General features: G+C 36.9%; 1 protein-coding gene across 5 annotated transcripts in view; it reads left to right on the top strand.

Annotated features, from left to right (window-relative positions):
• The window catches only part of MCM9 (minichromosome maintenance 9), an 86,009-nt gene that overhangs the window by 38,728 nt on the left and 31,803 nt on the right, over nucleotides 1-15,478 (top strand). For 3 of the 5 annotated variants that reach the window (XR_016054248.1, XR_002282512.2, XM_020673165.2), the window contains exon 11: nucleotides 3,250-3,366. Coding sequence is in view for 2 of the 5 variants with exons in the window: in XM_020673165.2 (XP_020528824.2) it covers nucleotides 3,250-3,366 (117 nt within the window). In the remaining 3 variants the exon portion in view is untranslated. The remainder of the gene's footprint in view (nucleotides 1-3,249; nucleotides 3,367-15,478) is intronic. The other 2 variants (XR_016054249.1, XM_020673168.2) reach the window with 1 other exon arrangement.

The raw sequence follows: 15,478 nt of genomic DNA, 5'->3' as shown, positions 1-15,478 counted from the left end.
AAGTTTGTATAAGAATGAGGCCCTAAACAATCAAATTAAGATTGTTTTAATGCTAAAAAAGCCTCGATTCGATCATCTCGCCCTCAAGATGTATGGACATGAAAAACAAATTTCAGGTCTTGAAAATAGTGCATCTTATAATATATCTGGACCATCAATTTTCAAGTGTTCATTGATTTACTCGATCTATACTATTTTTTAATATTTAAATTTTATAATTAAAGATGAAATTAAATTTTCAGGCCATCACAAAGATTTCTAATACTTAAACATGTTTCGATACTATTTGAAAGTGCACCTTACTTTGATTGTTTAGGGCCTTGGCCTTATTCAAACCATACCCTTTTTTAAATATACATCTTATTTTGGATCACAGTTATTGGGATTGGGAGCAAGGGATCATGAAATGCTAGAAGATCCCAATGGTTGGGAATGTCGTCCGTACAATGCACATGTTAGGGATAGAGATCCCCAAATATTAGGGATCGAGATTCCAACCTTTTGGGGATCTTGATCCCGACCTTTTAGGATCTTGATCCTAACTTTTTGGTGATCTTGTTACCAACCTTAAAGTGTATGATAATCTAAGATTATGTTTACTGTTTAAAGTATGGTTCTCATTACTGATATCAACTGAGCAATACTTGTGTTCGTAGTTGGCTATAAACAAAGAAAATCATCAGTTTGGTTGTTGCCTTGGTCTTTAAGGTTGGAATTGAGATTCCTAATAGTAGGAATCGAGATCCCCGAGAGATCCATTCCGGGAGCGACATAATCCAAATCCTAGAAGGGATTGCCTACCAAAGTCAGAGATCCCGGTAACGATGTTTTCATCTATGACCTACCTAAATAGAGAAAACTGCCAATAGTAAAATAAAAATGACCATAGTTGCCAGTTCTAGTGTTTTAATCTAATGACTGGCTCTTCAATTGATCTAGATCACAATCAGTTTTACAACCTTTCAAGGACCCCTTTGTTTGTTGATGCTAGAAAATCCATCACGACCGCCTTGCCATAGTATTTTGCCCTTAACTTTAACCTTGGCTCAAATATTAGATTAAATCCTTGAAAGCATGAAATCTATGTGTACCTGCAAGGCCTTTTCGGATTTTTTTTAGCTCTAAAACATAATTGGCATGAAATGCAATAAATACCCAAAACACCGATCTTGTTAAAATACCACAAAAGTCCTAGAAAATTTAAGATGAGTTAACATCCAAAGTACTCTTTGTGATAAAGGAAAAAAATGTTTCTAAACTCTCAGTAAAATAAGGATAATTGGATAAAAATGGTTAAATGAATTTGAGATATTTTTGTACTTATGGTAAGCTTACCTAAATACATATATACTTGAAAATGTTTTATCTTAAACATTTTATGTTTCTGAGATGTTCAAGACACAAAAAGCTTATTGTGAACAATATCTAGGAACTCAGGGCACTAATAAACAAATATGTATATTGTTTATACTAAACATATGCTACGGGCTTGAGTAATGCACATTAATTTATCTTAAATATTGTGCATTCTGAACTGCTCTAGTCATAATATAGCATGCCCCGTGGTATAACAATATTGTTTATACTTCTCTTGGCATGCTCCTTGTGAAGGGTATTTATTCAATTTGTACTCGGATGTGTACGAAAGAAAAGGTTACATCAGCGTGGTTTGCTTTTTAGACAAACTTCCAGGATTCATGCCCTTGATCTTCCTTGAACAAATCTTTAATAGTCTAATTGCCTTGTGGATTGGCACATAAGATTAAGAATGATAGTTTGACCTTCAGACTGTTTAGATAGAATAAATATTATAACAAGTATAACGCTGCTTTCAACATCTAGGATCCTAGGGTTAGTAGTGTGGAAGTGGGTGATAGATTGGGATTGTCTACAAAGAGACCATTTACCTTTTGTACATGGAGGTCAAAATCATTCTTGTCCCTTAAATTTCAAAATGGGTGGTTGTAAGAGTGTCATTCAATAGACGCCAAGTCCCAAAAAAATTCTCGGACTTCATGACTCACCCAAGCCATCCAATTTGACATCTAATGAGTGGGAATGATTGTGACCTATGTACAAAAGATAAATGGTCTCTTTGTAGACAATCCCATGATAGATTATTGGCATGTGGACTTGATTTCTTCTCTCTCTACGAGGACTACCTCGTGGATTGTTTGGTTCTATATGGAGTTACCTGGCTTCATATTGATTTCCATTTTTTTTTTTTAATTATTTTGTTTTTCATGCATAATTCTGGATTTGTGTCCCTCTCATTATTTCAAGGTTTTTATTGTGGAAATGAACTGTCTTTTAACTCTACGAGAAAGAAGGTACATCCATCCAAACTCTGAATTGTGCTTTGATTGATTAATGGCACGGCTTAGTATAAAAAAAGTGTTTTTTGTTAACCTTTTTAAGTTGTTTATTTATTTTTCAATAATGCTTTCGCTCTCTCTCTCTCTCTCTCTCTACAATTGAACAATAATTCTGAAATAATCAGAGAAATACCATCATCAAACATTTAATAATTCTGGATTATTAAATGTTCAACTAAAGGTATCCAGCTCATGAAATCCAACTCTCAAGCTTTCTAGATTGCAACAATAATTCATAGTTCAAAAAAATAAAAAACACCCACGTTCAGAAAGAGAATGAATGCTTCTGCCATAGAGGGTAAGAAATTTGCCCTTGCCATGGAGGATATGTGCCGGAAGATTTTCAGAAAAATGGAATGGAAAAGAATTAAAAGTCCAAAGATACAAAGCAATGAATGGAGCCTTTGCTATGTCCAAATCATTGAAGCAAAGAGGGATCCAAATGGCTGCAAAAATGGTTGAAAAGGGACATAAATATGCCAGATGTTATTTGCTTTTAACCAACGCACCCAAGCTATTTGTTACATACTGGGTAAATCTGGTCATTTTACATATGAAGTGCCACTCAAAAAACATAAGTGTTCATAGCAGGCCTTTTTTATTGACCTTTATTTTGTATAAATATCATGGAAGTTCTGCCAATACTATAGATTTGAAGGGTTTCTTGGTGAAAGCATACCTCTCTTGGATTTTTTATTTTTCTCAGACCTTTCATAAAATGGTTAGGAAGGTGGGCATGCTTGTTATCTAAGGAAATGTAAATTTTTGTTGCATCTTTTTTTTAGAAATATGTCAGAGTGGATACATTCTTCTTTAGGTCATTAATGACATCTAGCAGGGCATGAAAAGGTAGTCTGATTATGGTTTTCTTCAGGTACTGGAAAGTCCCAGTTCTTGAAGTTTGCAGCCAAATTAAGTAATAGATCTGTTATTACCACAGGCTTGGGGAGCACTAGTGCTGGCTTAACAGTTACTGCTGTCAAAGATGCAGGTGAAATTTTTGGTGCTCACATTTTGACCAGTATAATAATAAGACACTCTTATTACACAAATAAATGTTTTCTTAGTATGCTTGATTTGACATTGTGCTTGACTTTGCTGTTGATACGTATCTTTTGAGTGCATTACTCTTCCAGAAGTAAATAGAACCGTTAATTTCTGAACTTCTAGAAATTTAAAATTATCTATGGGTGACCATTAATGCCTAAAATTTCATTAAATCTAAAATTTTCTGCTGTTATTCCATTCATATATATTTTGGAATTTGACTATGGGGTTTAAAAGCTTGCAGGTTCCTTGAGAGTTTCATGCAATCTAATGTTTTGTTTCTATTGTATTTAAGTCCCTAACGACTAATTTGACTCTTCCCTTACTTAAGGGCACTATTGTACATTATTAAATGTAATAATAGTATGTATAATGAAAGAGAGGTACTTAGGGGCAATATAGACCCATGTGACGTCCTTTCTCTCCCTTCTCGCGATGTAACTCACTCTCTTTCAAGCATCTTCATTCCTCTCGTTTGATCTCCTTCTTTATCATTTTCTTTCTTCTTTTTCCTTTTATTGTTGCTGTGCATTTTAACTCAGTATCAGAGCAAGAGTCTTTGGTAATGTTTAGTGTAACCCTAGGGATGTGATTTATGAAAGGTGTGGCTATGTGGAAATCAAGGTATTAAAATCAATTTATTTATTTATTTATTCCAAATACCTGAAATTCACTTACATGGGCCACAATATGTTGTTGTAAAATTAAAATAATTCCCTAAATATAACTTAGGATCTTTATTTTTACTGCAAAGAGAAATAAAAGCTATCTAAAAGCTTTAAACTAACTTCCACCTTACTTTTTAGTACAAAATAAATTCCAAAAAAATTATAGAAAATAGGAAATAATACTATAACCTAATTTAAAACTACTGGGAAGACTTACTGGTAGATGCCTGAAGTCACTCTATTAGGACTTGGTACACCCCACACCCGATTCCCTGGTGCACTTTTGCTCTTCAAGGTGTTGCTGAAAATCTTGAGATAGGGAAGCTTTACAGGCAATACTTCTTTATCTAGGGTTTTAGACAATTCAAAAATATACTAGGATTTATGGAGACCTTATGGGAAGAAACTATGGCTGAGCTTGAGAGTTGATCTCTCTCTAGCCTAGACTTCTCATTGTTTCTTCAAAATACAACTCTTTCTTTTTGTTTTTAAAGATTCACCTTTTCTTTATTTTAATGAACGCTACTCAAATAAGGAAAGACAAAGTGAGAGAGAGACGTGAAGAGGAGAGAGAAGATGACATGGACAAATAGGAGAGAGAATGACGTGAAACCAAACGAAGAAGAAGAGGGTGGCGTGAGAGAGAGAGAGAGTGAGAGAGAGAATTTAGTTGTGTTTGAAAGATGTTAAAACTATATCCTTTTATAGAAGGAAATCTATATTCTAATTTGAGTAGGATTCTTTCTAAGTATTGCCTTTTCCAGTTTCGAGCTAGACCTTTAGGATGAATAGGAAATCTTTAGGTTGAGAGATATTTAATCGAAGCCATCCATCCCAAAAATCAGCCATCATGATTTTGGGTGGAAAGATAAAAACCTTATCCCTTTAGACTTTAACCCAAATCCAACTCTTATTTAAATTTGAGATACAATCAAACTTACATTATCTAAATCTCCCATTTAAATATGAAATACAAATCACGTCCAATTTTTTTTTGATAAATCAAATCTAATTTAAATTAGATTTTCTATCTAATCATAGCTAGTTTAAAATTTGAACCGAAATATGGATGAAGTGGGGCGTGCCCCTTTTCCTTTTAAAGGTGGCGTGCTCACCTTTTAAAATTTTACATAATATCAAATATTAAAAAATGGGGTGTGCTCCCCCTCTTGCTTAAAAGTAGCGTGGCCCCGCATGGATGGCACCCACATGTGGGGGCTGGATCCTTAGTCCCCACATATGCAAATCAAGTACTGAAAATTTTAGAAATACCCTTTTAATAAAAATTACAGCAGAAAAAAATATTTCAAAAATTCTGAAAAATATTTGAAAATCATAGAAACATTTCTAATACTAAAATAAAATATATTAGGAATGACCTATTACCAATAAGTCAAAATAAGGGACCATAAGGGCACTCTACTCACCTTAGAAAACATGATCTACTATTGTTCTCTTATCCAACCCAACAAAGTCCCATGCTCATGATTGGCTTGTCAAAGTTGGATAACAAACAGTGAGACCATGATCCTAGAATGTGGATTTCAGTTCCTCCCTTTAAGAGCAAGCACTTGTCACCACATTGCAAAAGGGGACTCTCTCTATGGGGCTGCTTCCTAGTAATGCCGTTGTCATGTGTACATGTTGTTCGAAAGTTTGTTGAAGCTTTGGTCCTTACTCTTACAACCCTACAATTGCATACAGGAGGCCATACAGCTTTCCTGGCCTACAAACATGATCCCTAGGTATCTTTCCAACTTCAATAAAAGATGATCCACTGCAAACCCTTCTCAGTAGTGTCACATGCTCAGGATAAAGGGTTTTGGACATGACCAGGGCCATAAACCGCCCAATCTTTAGTCAGTCAACACGCACACTCCCACTGAAGTGCATATTTCACAATGAATATAGTTTTTACAAGCTCTCTAGGCTTTTAAAGGTTGCAAAAAAACCAACAATCTCACCTTGGATGGGTCTCCATCAGCCCTACAGTCAAAAGCCCTAATTCTGAAAAATCTGGTCTAGAATCTAAATTTTGTGTTGGATTAAAAATTCTAAGTCTTGTTGGGATGGATTGTTGATATTAAAGTATGTTGTTGGAACCCTTAAATGTGTCACACCCTTGTCTAAGTTGTGAAACTCATTCATTATTATGATCTCTTGTATGAATGGTCTTGGGTTCTTTTGGCGAGTGAATTTGAATTGCTGGTTGTGTTGATCAGAGTGTTTTATTAGTGTGTATGAGCTGTGTTGTGGTCAACATGTCTGGTAATAGTGATTCAAGTCATTCTTCTAGCTTCTCTAGTGCTTCAGGTGTAACTTCCCATGTGGGTATCTATGGAGATAAACCTTAGACTGTAGATTACAATTATCAAATTTGATGGGACAAATTATTTAGAGTTGTCAAAGTCTACAAAAATGTTTGTTGAAGAGGAAAATTGGGGTAAACATCAATGGTAGGATTATTGATCCAAAGAAAGAGATCCTTCACATGATAAGTGGGAAACTAAAAACCTGATCGTAATGTCTTGTTATCACAATCTATGAAACCGTCAACAATTAGGGGCTTCTTGTTTCTTTGAACTGCATGAGAGTTTTCGGGCTCAGTAAATAAAACTTACTCTCAAAGCCAAATTGTATCTCAAACGTACAAATTAAGGTAAGAAATTTCCAATCTTTGACTGGGGAGAGGTCTCTTGCGGCATGTTTCTCTTTACTTTATAACATTTGGCAGCCGTTTGACCACTATTCAAAGTTCAAACCAGCCTTTAAGTAAGGTGAGGAGCAATACAAGCAATTTGTCGAACAAAAATTGTATGTTTGAGTTTTTGACGGATTGAACTCTGAGTTTGAGATATACTTAGTAGGGATACTCGTCAATCACTCAACTAGAGTGAGGGGAGTAGAAAAAGTGTCTTGCTGCTTGCTCAAGCAATTGATCGGTCCGTCTGTCTTGTTTATAGTAGTTCAGTGGGGAAAGGGTCCCCTACTCATAGTAGGAATGGAGCTCAAGACGTCATATTGCGGCAACCTGCCACCTTGACCACTTGGCCTTGAGTCCATTCCTGATCATTCTGCTGTTGCTTCAGCCTCATTACCTCCTAAACAATAAAGGGGGTGGACCTTAGAAATTTTGTAAAGGGGTCCCAATCAAAATAAGCTGAAATTTGACCGTTGTGGTGGAAATGGTTATATAAAGAAACTTGCTAGAATCTGGTTGGTCGAACAACTAAATTCAACCATCCAAGTGAGTTTAATGCTCAAAATGATTCATCCATACGTTGCTCGGCTATTGTTAGAATTGATTTATCATTACCAATGCAATCCAACATCTAATTTCTGCTTCAAAGGAGATTATACTAGTTCCTAACGAGGAGATTGAGAGCCTTTACCGCTTGTTGCCTAGTTAGTTGGCCACCATCACTTATACTTCATCCTTTGCATACTCAGCTATTTGTGCATCTGCGTTTAGGCAATCCTCTGTTATTGATTCAGGAGCCTCAGATCACGTGACAATTGTGTCTTCCTTGATTTCTTCTTATTCCCCTTGTTCTAGTAGAGACAAAGTTAGGGGTCTTGATGGATCTTTTTCCACTATCGTTGGAGAAGGAACCATAAATTTCTCCTCAAATGTCATTGCCATAAGGTCATCTTACCAACTTTGCTACAAACTTAATTTGTAGTGTAACCTTCTGTTCTTCACACTGTAACTTTAGGACCTTGATACGAGAAATATGACTGGTAGTGGTCATGAAGCTGGTGGTCTTTATATTCCGGACTTGGCAATTACTACCCTTTAAGCCCTTTAGTATAATGTAGAATTAATAAGGATCAGATTTCACAGTGGCCTCCTGATGACACAAAGCGCTTCAAGTGGACAGAGTGATGAGTTGTTGAGGTTATGTAGCTATTTAAAGGCCTTATGAGAGCATATAAAACTATGACTATAGTGAAGTGATAGGTCCAATGGGAGCATGGTCAAGGTGGACTGTGAGGCATCACTAATGTCGTAATTCACTTGAGCTTTGATTGACTATGGCTCACGGTGATGTCCAAAACCCTTGACCCTCTGCATTTGTACACAATTGAAAAGGGTTTCGATATGGGGTTATCCCTTGATGAGATCAGAGATGTGTCCAGGGTGGTTGGCCAGCGGACTGGATGTGACCCTCGTGTGCGATGGTGGTTGGAGAGGACAAGGGCCAAAATCCTGATCATAACCATTACATGTCATGTACACTTGATAATCGTTCGGGAAGTAGTCCTCTGAATGAGGGTACGTACTGTGTGCACATGCTGAAAAAATGACTCCATGCAACGCTGGACTGTGTTGGAAGGACCCAAGTGGTATTGTGCTAGAGTGGGGCCTAGACTTGTCCTCAGGGAGGGACCTGTAATCTATGGACTTGGATCGTATCTCCTTCATTTATTGGCTGACTTTGATAGTCCAGTCATGAACTTTTGCGAAGGACTGTAGGTCATGGGAACTATTGGGTCAGTTTGAGAAGGTGTAGTGAGATGTAATTTTTCTAGAAAGGATGAAGTCTCAGTATATTTGTTATATTCCTAACTCTTTGGATCCAATTCCCATCAAATCTTCTTAGAAATATTTAATTACATTTTAATTATATTTTAGATAATTAAAATGAATTTTTAGATCTCTCTAGATGTTTTATTTTATTGAAAAAAGATATATAAATAAGGAAAAATCAATTTTATGGATTTATTTAATTCCAAGACGATAATCAAATATCTAATGGGCTTATAAAATTATTTTTATTATTCTAAAGTATAACATAATGTGTGGGGGTCCATTGGGACTTTCGGCCCATCACGTATAAGCCCACTAGTGGGGGGTGTGGGGCCCACATAATTCTCCATGTATGAGGCGCCCCACCCCCTCTTTCCTATCTTATGTGGCTTGTATGTTAAGCCACCTCCATGATTTAAAAATAAGAAAGTGAAGTGGAATGGATTTGATCAATTTCAATTAAGCAAGTGTAGATATTGATTGAAAATCGATTTGTAAAAATATAATATTTTTCTTGTTGAGTTTTTGTGGCCTTTAGGGCCTAGAGAGCTTGTAAAAATGATATTTATAGTGGAATATGCACTTCAGTGCGAGTGTGTATGTTGACTGACAATGGGTTGGGCGGTTTATAGCCCTTGTCATGTCCAAAACCCTTACCCTAGGCATGTGGCACTACCGAGAAAGGTTTGCACTGGGTCATCCCTTGTTGAGGTCGGTGAGATGCCCATGGATGATATTTATAGGCCAGAAAAACTGTGTGGTCTCCTGTATACGGTTGTAGGACTGTGAGAGCAAGGGCCAAAGCCTTAAAAAACTTTCGCAACATGTACACATGACACTGCCTCTGGGCAAGGCGCTGGACTTGGGCGGCCGCCTAGGAACCATTGCTTTTTTAGGGCGCTTAGGCGTGGGTGATGCTCCCAGCCCCCCAGATTCGCTTGGCGGCCGCCCAGGCACTGGGCGGTATTCTTTTTGGAACACTGCATGACAGTCGTATTACAGGGAAGCAGCCCTATAAAGGGGACATATGTACATGTGCACTGAGAGAGCCCTTTTTGTATGAAGTGACAAATGCAAGATTCCTCTCAAAGAGGAGACCTATAATCCACATTCCAGAGTCATGGTTCAACTATTTATTATCCAACTTTAACAAGCCAGTCATGAGCTCCTGAAATTGGACTGTGGGTCATGAGTATTTGTTGGGTTAGATATGAAAACAATAGTGGATCATGGTTTCTGGGATGAGTATTGTCGCTATTTTTAACCCATTGGTACCAGTCTACTCCTATCATATTTTGTTTAGTATTAATTTTTTATTTTATTTTTAAGTATTTTTTAGAATTTTAAAATATTATTTATGCTGAAGAAAACATTGAAAAGGTGTTTTTGCAATATTTTAGTACTTAAGATGACGTAAGTGGGATCGAGGATCCAGCCCCACATGTGTGTATTTTTATGTGGGGTCCACGTGCACCATAGGGGCAGCACCATCATATTAGAGCAAAAAGTGGCATGCCACCTTTTTAGGGAAAAAATTGCATGTCACCTATTTAGCAAAGAGGGGGACACACCACAAATTTAGCATAAGGGGGGGTATGTCCCATATTTTTAATATTTCATTTCAAATTAGATAGGAAATCCTTATATAACATTTGGTTTCCTATTTAAGAAGGAATTTGAAAATATAGATTATCTTTGATTTCGTATAGATTGTGAGCGATCTAGATAATCATTAGATTGATTATATTTTAAATTTAAATAGGAGTTGGATATGGGTCAAAATCTAAGGGGATAAGATTCTTATCTTTCCACCCAAAATCATGGTGGCTGATTTGTGGGATGGATAACTATGATTAAATTTCTCTCACACCACATATTTCCTAATTTTCCTAAAGGTCTAGCTGGAAATTGTATAAGGCATACTTAGATTGAAAGCCTATTCAAAATAGGAAATAAATCTTATTTCTATATAAACTAGATTTCAACCCCCATTTTCATTACAAAAGATTTCTCTCTCATGACCCAAGATATCATTTTCTCTCTCTCACACCACCCTCTCTTCTATTTTGGTTTCATGCCACCCTCTCTCTCTTATTCCTCCATGCAAACCTCTCTCTAGCCTCTCAGAGAGTCACACCTCTCTCTGTTTCTCTCTCCTTGTTTTGAGTACCTTCCATTAAAAGAAAGAAAATAAAGATCTTTAAAATCCAAAAAGAAAGGCTTATTGTATTTTGGAGAGAAGAAAGGAGACAACCATCTTAGAGAGAGATTAACTCACAAGTTCATCCCTATTTTCTTGCCATAGGGTTTTTATATACTCCTGTTTATTTTTGAGTTCTCTAAAACCTTAGAAAAAGAAGTATTACTTATAAAGCTTCCTTATCTCAGAATTTCCAGCAATACTTATAGGAATAAAACTGCACCATCGGTTAGAGAATTGGGTGTGGGTGTACCAAGACCTGTGAGGGTAACTCCAGGTATCTTACATAACTTTTTTTGTATTAGAAATTATAGTAAAAGGTTGTTTAAAGCTCCTAGATAGTTTCTATTTCTCTTGGCAGTGAAAATAAAGATCCTAGGTTGTATCTAGGGTGCTATTTTAGTTTACAACAACATACAGTGGGCCATGTATGTGGAGTTCAAGTATTTAGAATAAAAGTAAAAAGAAACTTTTTAAATTTAATACCTTGAGTTTTATATAGCTACAACTTTCATTGGTATAAGAGCCTCTATTTTTTACTACTGTAGTTTGTTTATTTTTGGTCTAAGAAACATGACTTCAAAAAGTTTCTGATGCAGGGACATAATAAAACCAGAAAATTGACAATTAAAAGAAGGAAGGTTGAGAAAAAAATACCCTGTCAAAGGTCTGCAAGGGAATCCACCCCCAAAACAATTTCTTTCAAGAGACCAATTTTTATTCAATTCATAGACTGATTTACAATGAAAGGAGCTGTCCCTCTAAATAGACTAAAATAAGTTAACTAATAAAAAAAATTCTCTCTGCACCTATCCCTATTTTCTCTCTCTCATATATGTGCCAAAATTGGGCTTTTAGATAGCCACGTTTTCCCTCTCTTGTTTTACCTAAAAAAAACCTCCCAAGTTGGTTATTGTTGATAAAGATAAACTCTCTTCTAAATTTACCCTTATCCTAATTATATCCCTCAAACTAACCCAATCGATACAAGATAAACACAATATAAACTCTAAAGTTTTGCTCTGCTAATTATCCCTGCGCACTCCCTAAACAAAAGAATAATTAAAATAATCTTAATAAATAACCCTAATAATTTTTCCTTATTATGTCATTGCCCTTTCTTTCCCTCTTGGGTTCTGCGATCCTTCTTTGGCCTAGTCACAAAGGGGCATGGCTGCATCATTCCCTCCCCGTTGAAAGGAACTCGACTCTGGCGAGTTGGCTTCAGTATATATGCGATATAAGTCTGGATCCACTCTTTTGAACTTTGGTTCAGAAATCCACGTGCTATCAGAGTATGGCTTGTCCTTCTATTTGACTAGAAATTGGCAATAGGAACCCTTTCGAGTTGAAAGCTTTTAGTCTTCAAAACTTGCTCAATTTCCTCCTCTTTTTTCCTTGGTAATTTCTTCATCATATCAACTACATCTTCTGCGACTTCTAGAAGGTCTCCATGAAACTCAAATAAGTCGGCAACATTAAATTTCGGGGAGATATCCAGTGCCTTTGGTAATCCTACCTTATATGCATTGTTCCCATATTGCTTCAAGATGTGGCAAGGACCTACTTTCTTGGACTTGAGTTTATTATAGGTTCCCAACAGAAGCCTTTCCTTTCGCAAATACACCATTACTAAGTCACCTTCCTTGAAAATCTTCTCTCTTCTATGCTCAGTTGAGGCTTTTTGATACTTTGCAGTGCTCTCCTAAATTTTCTTCTTGATTTGGGCTTACAAATCTCGAATATGCTCAGCAAAAACATTCCCATCATCACTTATCTTGCTGGCATGGGTAATGACACTAGGTCCAGCACATGATTAGGCGTTCGCCCATTAACAATCTCAAATGGTGATTTTCCTGTAGATCGATTTATTGAACTGTTGTAAGCAAACTCAACCTGAGGCAAAGCGAGGTCCCACTGAGATATGTTATCACCAACAATACTCTTTAAGAGGTTACTAAGGCTCCTATTCACTACTTCGGTCTGCCCATCTGTTTGAGGATGATAGGCACTAGAAAATTGAAGTTTGGTTCTCATGCGCTTCCATAAAGTGTGCCAAAAATAACTTCAAAATTTTGTATCCCGATCAGGTAATAGACTTAGGAACACTACGTAGCCTTACAATATCTTTGAAAAAGAGATTCGCAATATGTGTAGCATCCATAGTTCTTCTACAAGGAATAAAATGTGTCATTTTGGAAAATCGATCAACAACAACAAAAATAGAGTCCATACCTTGTGTGGAACGTGGAAGTCCAAGTACAAAGTCCACAGAAATATCAACCCATGGGGTATCTGGAACAGGAAGAGGAGTATAAAGACCTGTATTTTGTGTGTGACCTTTAGATACTTGGCAAGTTCGACATCGGGTCACAAATCGATCAACATCTCGTCGCATATGTAGCCAAAAATATTTTTCTCCAACCATAGCCATAGTTTTGTCCTTACCAAAGTGTCCACCCAAGCCCCCACCATGAAGCTCCATGATTATCTTCTCTCTTAGGGAGCAATCAGGTATACATAACCGCACAACTTTAAATAAAAGACCATCATGCATGAGATACTCACCCATAGGGTCTCGCCCATCAACACACCTTTCAAGGACCTTGTTGAAAATTGGATCAACTTTATATTGATCTTTTGTCACTTCAAACCCCAACACTTCCATAGACAAAGTTCTAAGCAACACTTCCCTTCTACTTAAAGCATCAGCTGCTTTATTTTGGGTTCCAGCTTTGTGCTTTAATAGGAAGGTGTATTATTGAAGGAAGGCCATCCACTTAGCATGTCGCTCATTCAACTTTTCTGGGAACTCAAATACATGAGTGCTTCATGATTTGCGTATAGAACAAACTCTCTATGAATCAAGTAGTGCCTCCAGTAGCGTAAGGCTTGCACCACTGCATAAAACTCGAGGTCATAAACTGAATACTTGTTACGTGCATCATTCAATTTCTCACTAAAAAAGGCCAATGGTCGTCCCTCTTGACTTAGAACTGCCCCTATGCCAACCTTTGATTCATCAGTTTCAACCTCAAACACCTTAGAAAAATTTGGTAAGGCAAGTATTGGTGCTTGCATCATCTTTTGTTTAATTAGAGTGAAGCTCTTTTCAGCAGCGGGACTCCATGAAAACTTTCCAGCCCTCATACAATCAGTCATTGATGCTATTAGAGTATTAAAATTTTTGATAAATCGACGATAAAAGGTTGCTAGTCCATGAAAAGAACGCACCTCAGTGAGTGACTTTGGCACTAGCCCCTCAGCTATGGCTTTCACTTTTTCTTGATCCACCTTAATTCCCTCAGATGAAACAACATACCCCAAATAGACGACTTTGTTTGTCATAAATGAGCATTTTTTCAAATTCACAATAAGTGATTCCTTCCTTGGCACATCAAAAACTTGTTCCAAGTGGTTAAGATGTTCATGTGGGTTAGCGCTAAACACCAAGATATCATCAAAATAAACTACAACAAATTTTCCAATAAAAGGACGAAGTACCTCAGTCATTAGGCGCATGAATGCACTTGGTGCATTAGAAAGGCCGAATGACATCACAAGCCACTCAAATAGTCCATCTCGAGTTTTGAATGCGGTTTTCCATTCATCTCTAGAATGAATCCAAATTTGATGGTACCCACTCCTTAAATCAATCTTTGAGAAAACCTTGGCTCCATTAAGCATATCTATCATATCATCAAGCCTAGGTATGGGAAATCGGTACTTGATTGTGATTTTGTTGCTTGCCCGACTGTCCACGCACATTCTCCATGACCCATCTTTTTTTGGAGTTAGTAATGCAAGGACAGCACATGGTGACATGCTTTCTCAAAGCAATCCCTTCTTAAGCAAAACAACAACTTGTCTGTGCAACTCCTCATGTTCCACGTGGCTCATTCCATAATGGGCCAAATTTGGTAAATTAGATCCGGGCACCAAGTCAATGTGATGCTGAATATTTCTCATTGGAGGAAGACCATCAGATAATTCTTCAAGCATCAAATCTTTATACTTATCAAGTAAAGGTTCAAGAGACCTAAGAATTGCAGTCGGTGCAGAATTTTCTTTTGCAACCAATACATAAATCACATCCATATCCTTGCTGTCCCCTTTTAATTTTTGAATATTAAGCAACTTTGAACCCTCCTCTTTAGTGGATTTGGGTATAGGAAGTTGCTTCATAGGGTAGAGTATTATATTAATACCATCCTTAACAAAAAAATAAGTGTTTGGCATAGTTTTATGCACCATATCATAATCATAAAGCCATCGTCTACCAAGTAATATGTGGCATACATCCATATGTGCTACATCACACCACACTTTATCTTTATAATTAGCACCAATGGAAAAAGAGATTAAACAACGACTAAGAATTGATACCTCACCTCCTTTCTTGAACCACTAGATGTGATATGGGCGTGGGTGCTTATGTTCCTTCAATTGAAGTTTAGCCACCATTTCTTTAGACACAATGTTTTCCCTGCTTGCACCATCAATTAGTACTGTGCATAACTTGCATCCTGATGTGCAAATTGTTTAAAAAATATTGTCGCAACCACTTCTCATCCTCGTTAGGTATTGTGGTTGATAACATAGTCGGCTGGACAACTAAGATTTCACCCTCTTTATCTCCATACAAATCCTCAACTTC

The sequence above is a fragment of the Amborella trichopoda genome, chromosome 4, assembly GCF_054954075.1.
Source record: "Amborella trichopoda isolate Santa Cruz 75 chromosome 4, AtrichopodaSantaCruz75HAP2 v2.0, whole genome shotgun sequence".
Lineage (NCBI taxonomy): Eukaryota > Viridiplantae > Streptophyta > Magnoliopsida > Amborellales > Amborellaceae > Amborella > Amborella trichopoda.
Note: the sequence above shows the minus strand (reverse complement) of the source record. Positions and strands in the feature narration are given on the sequence as shown.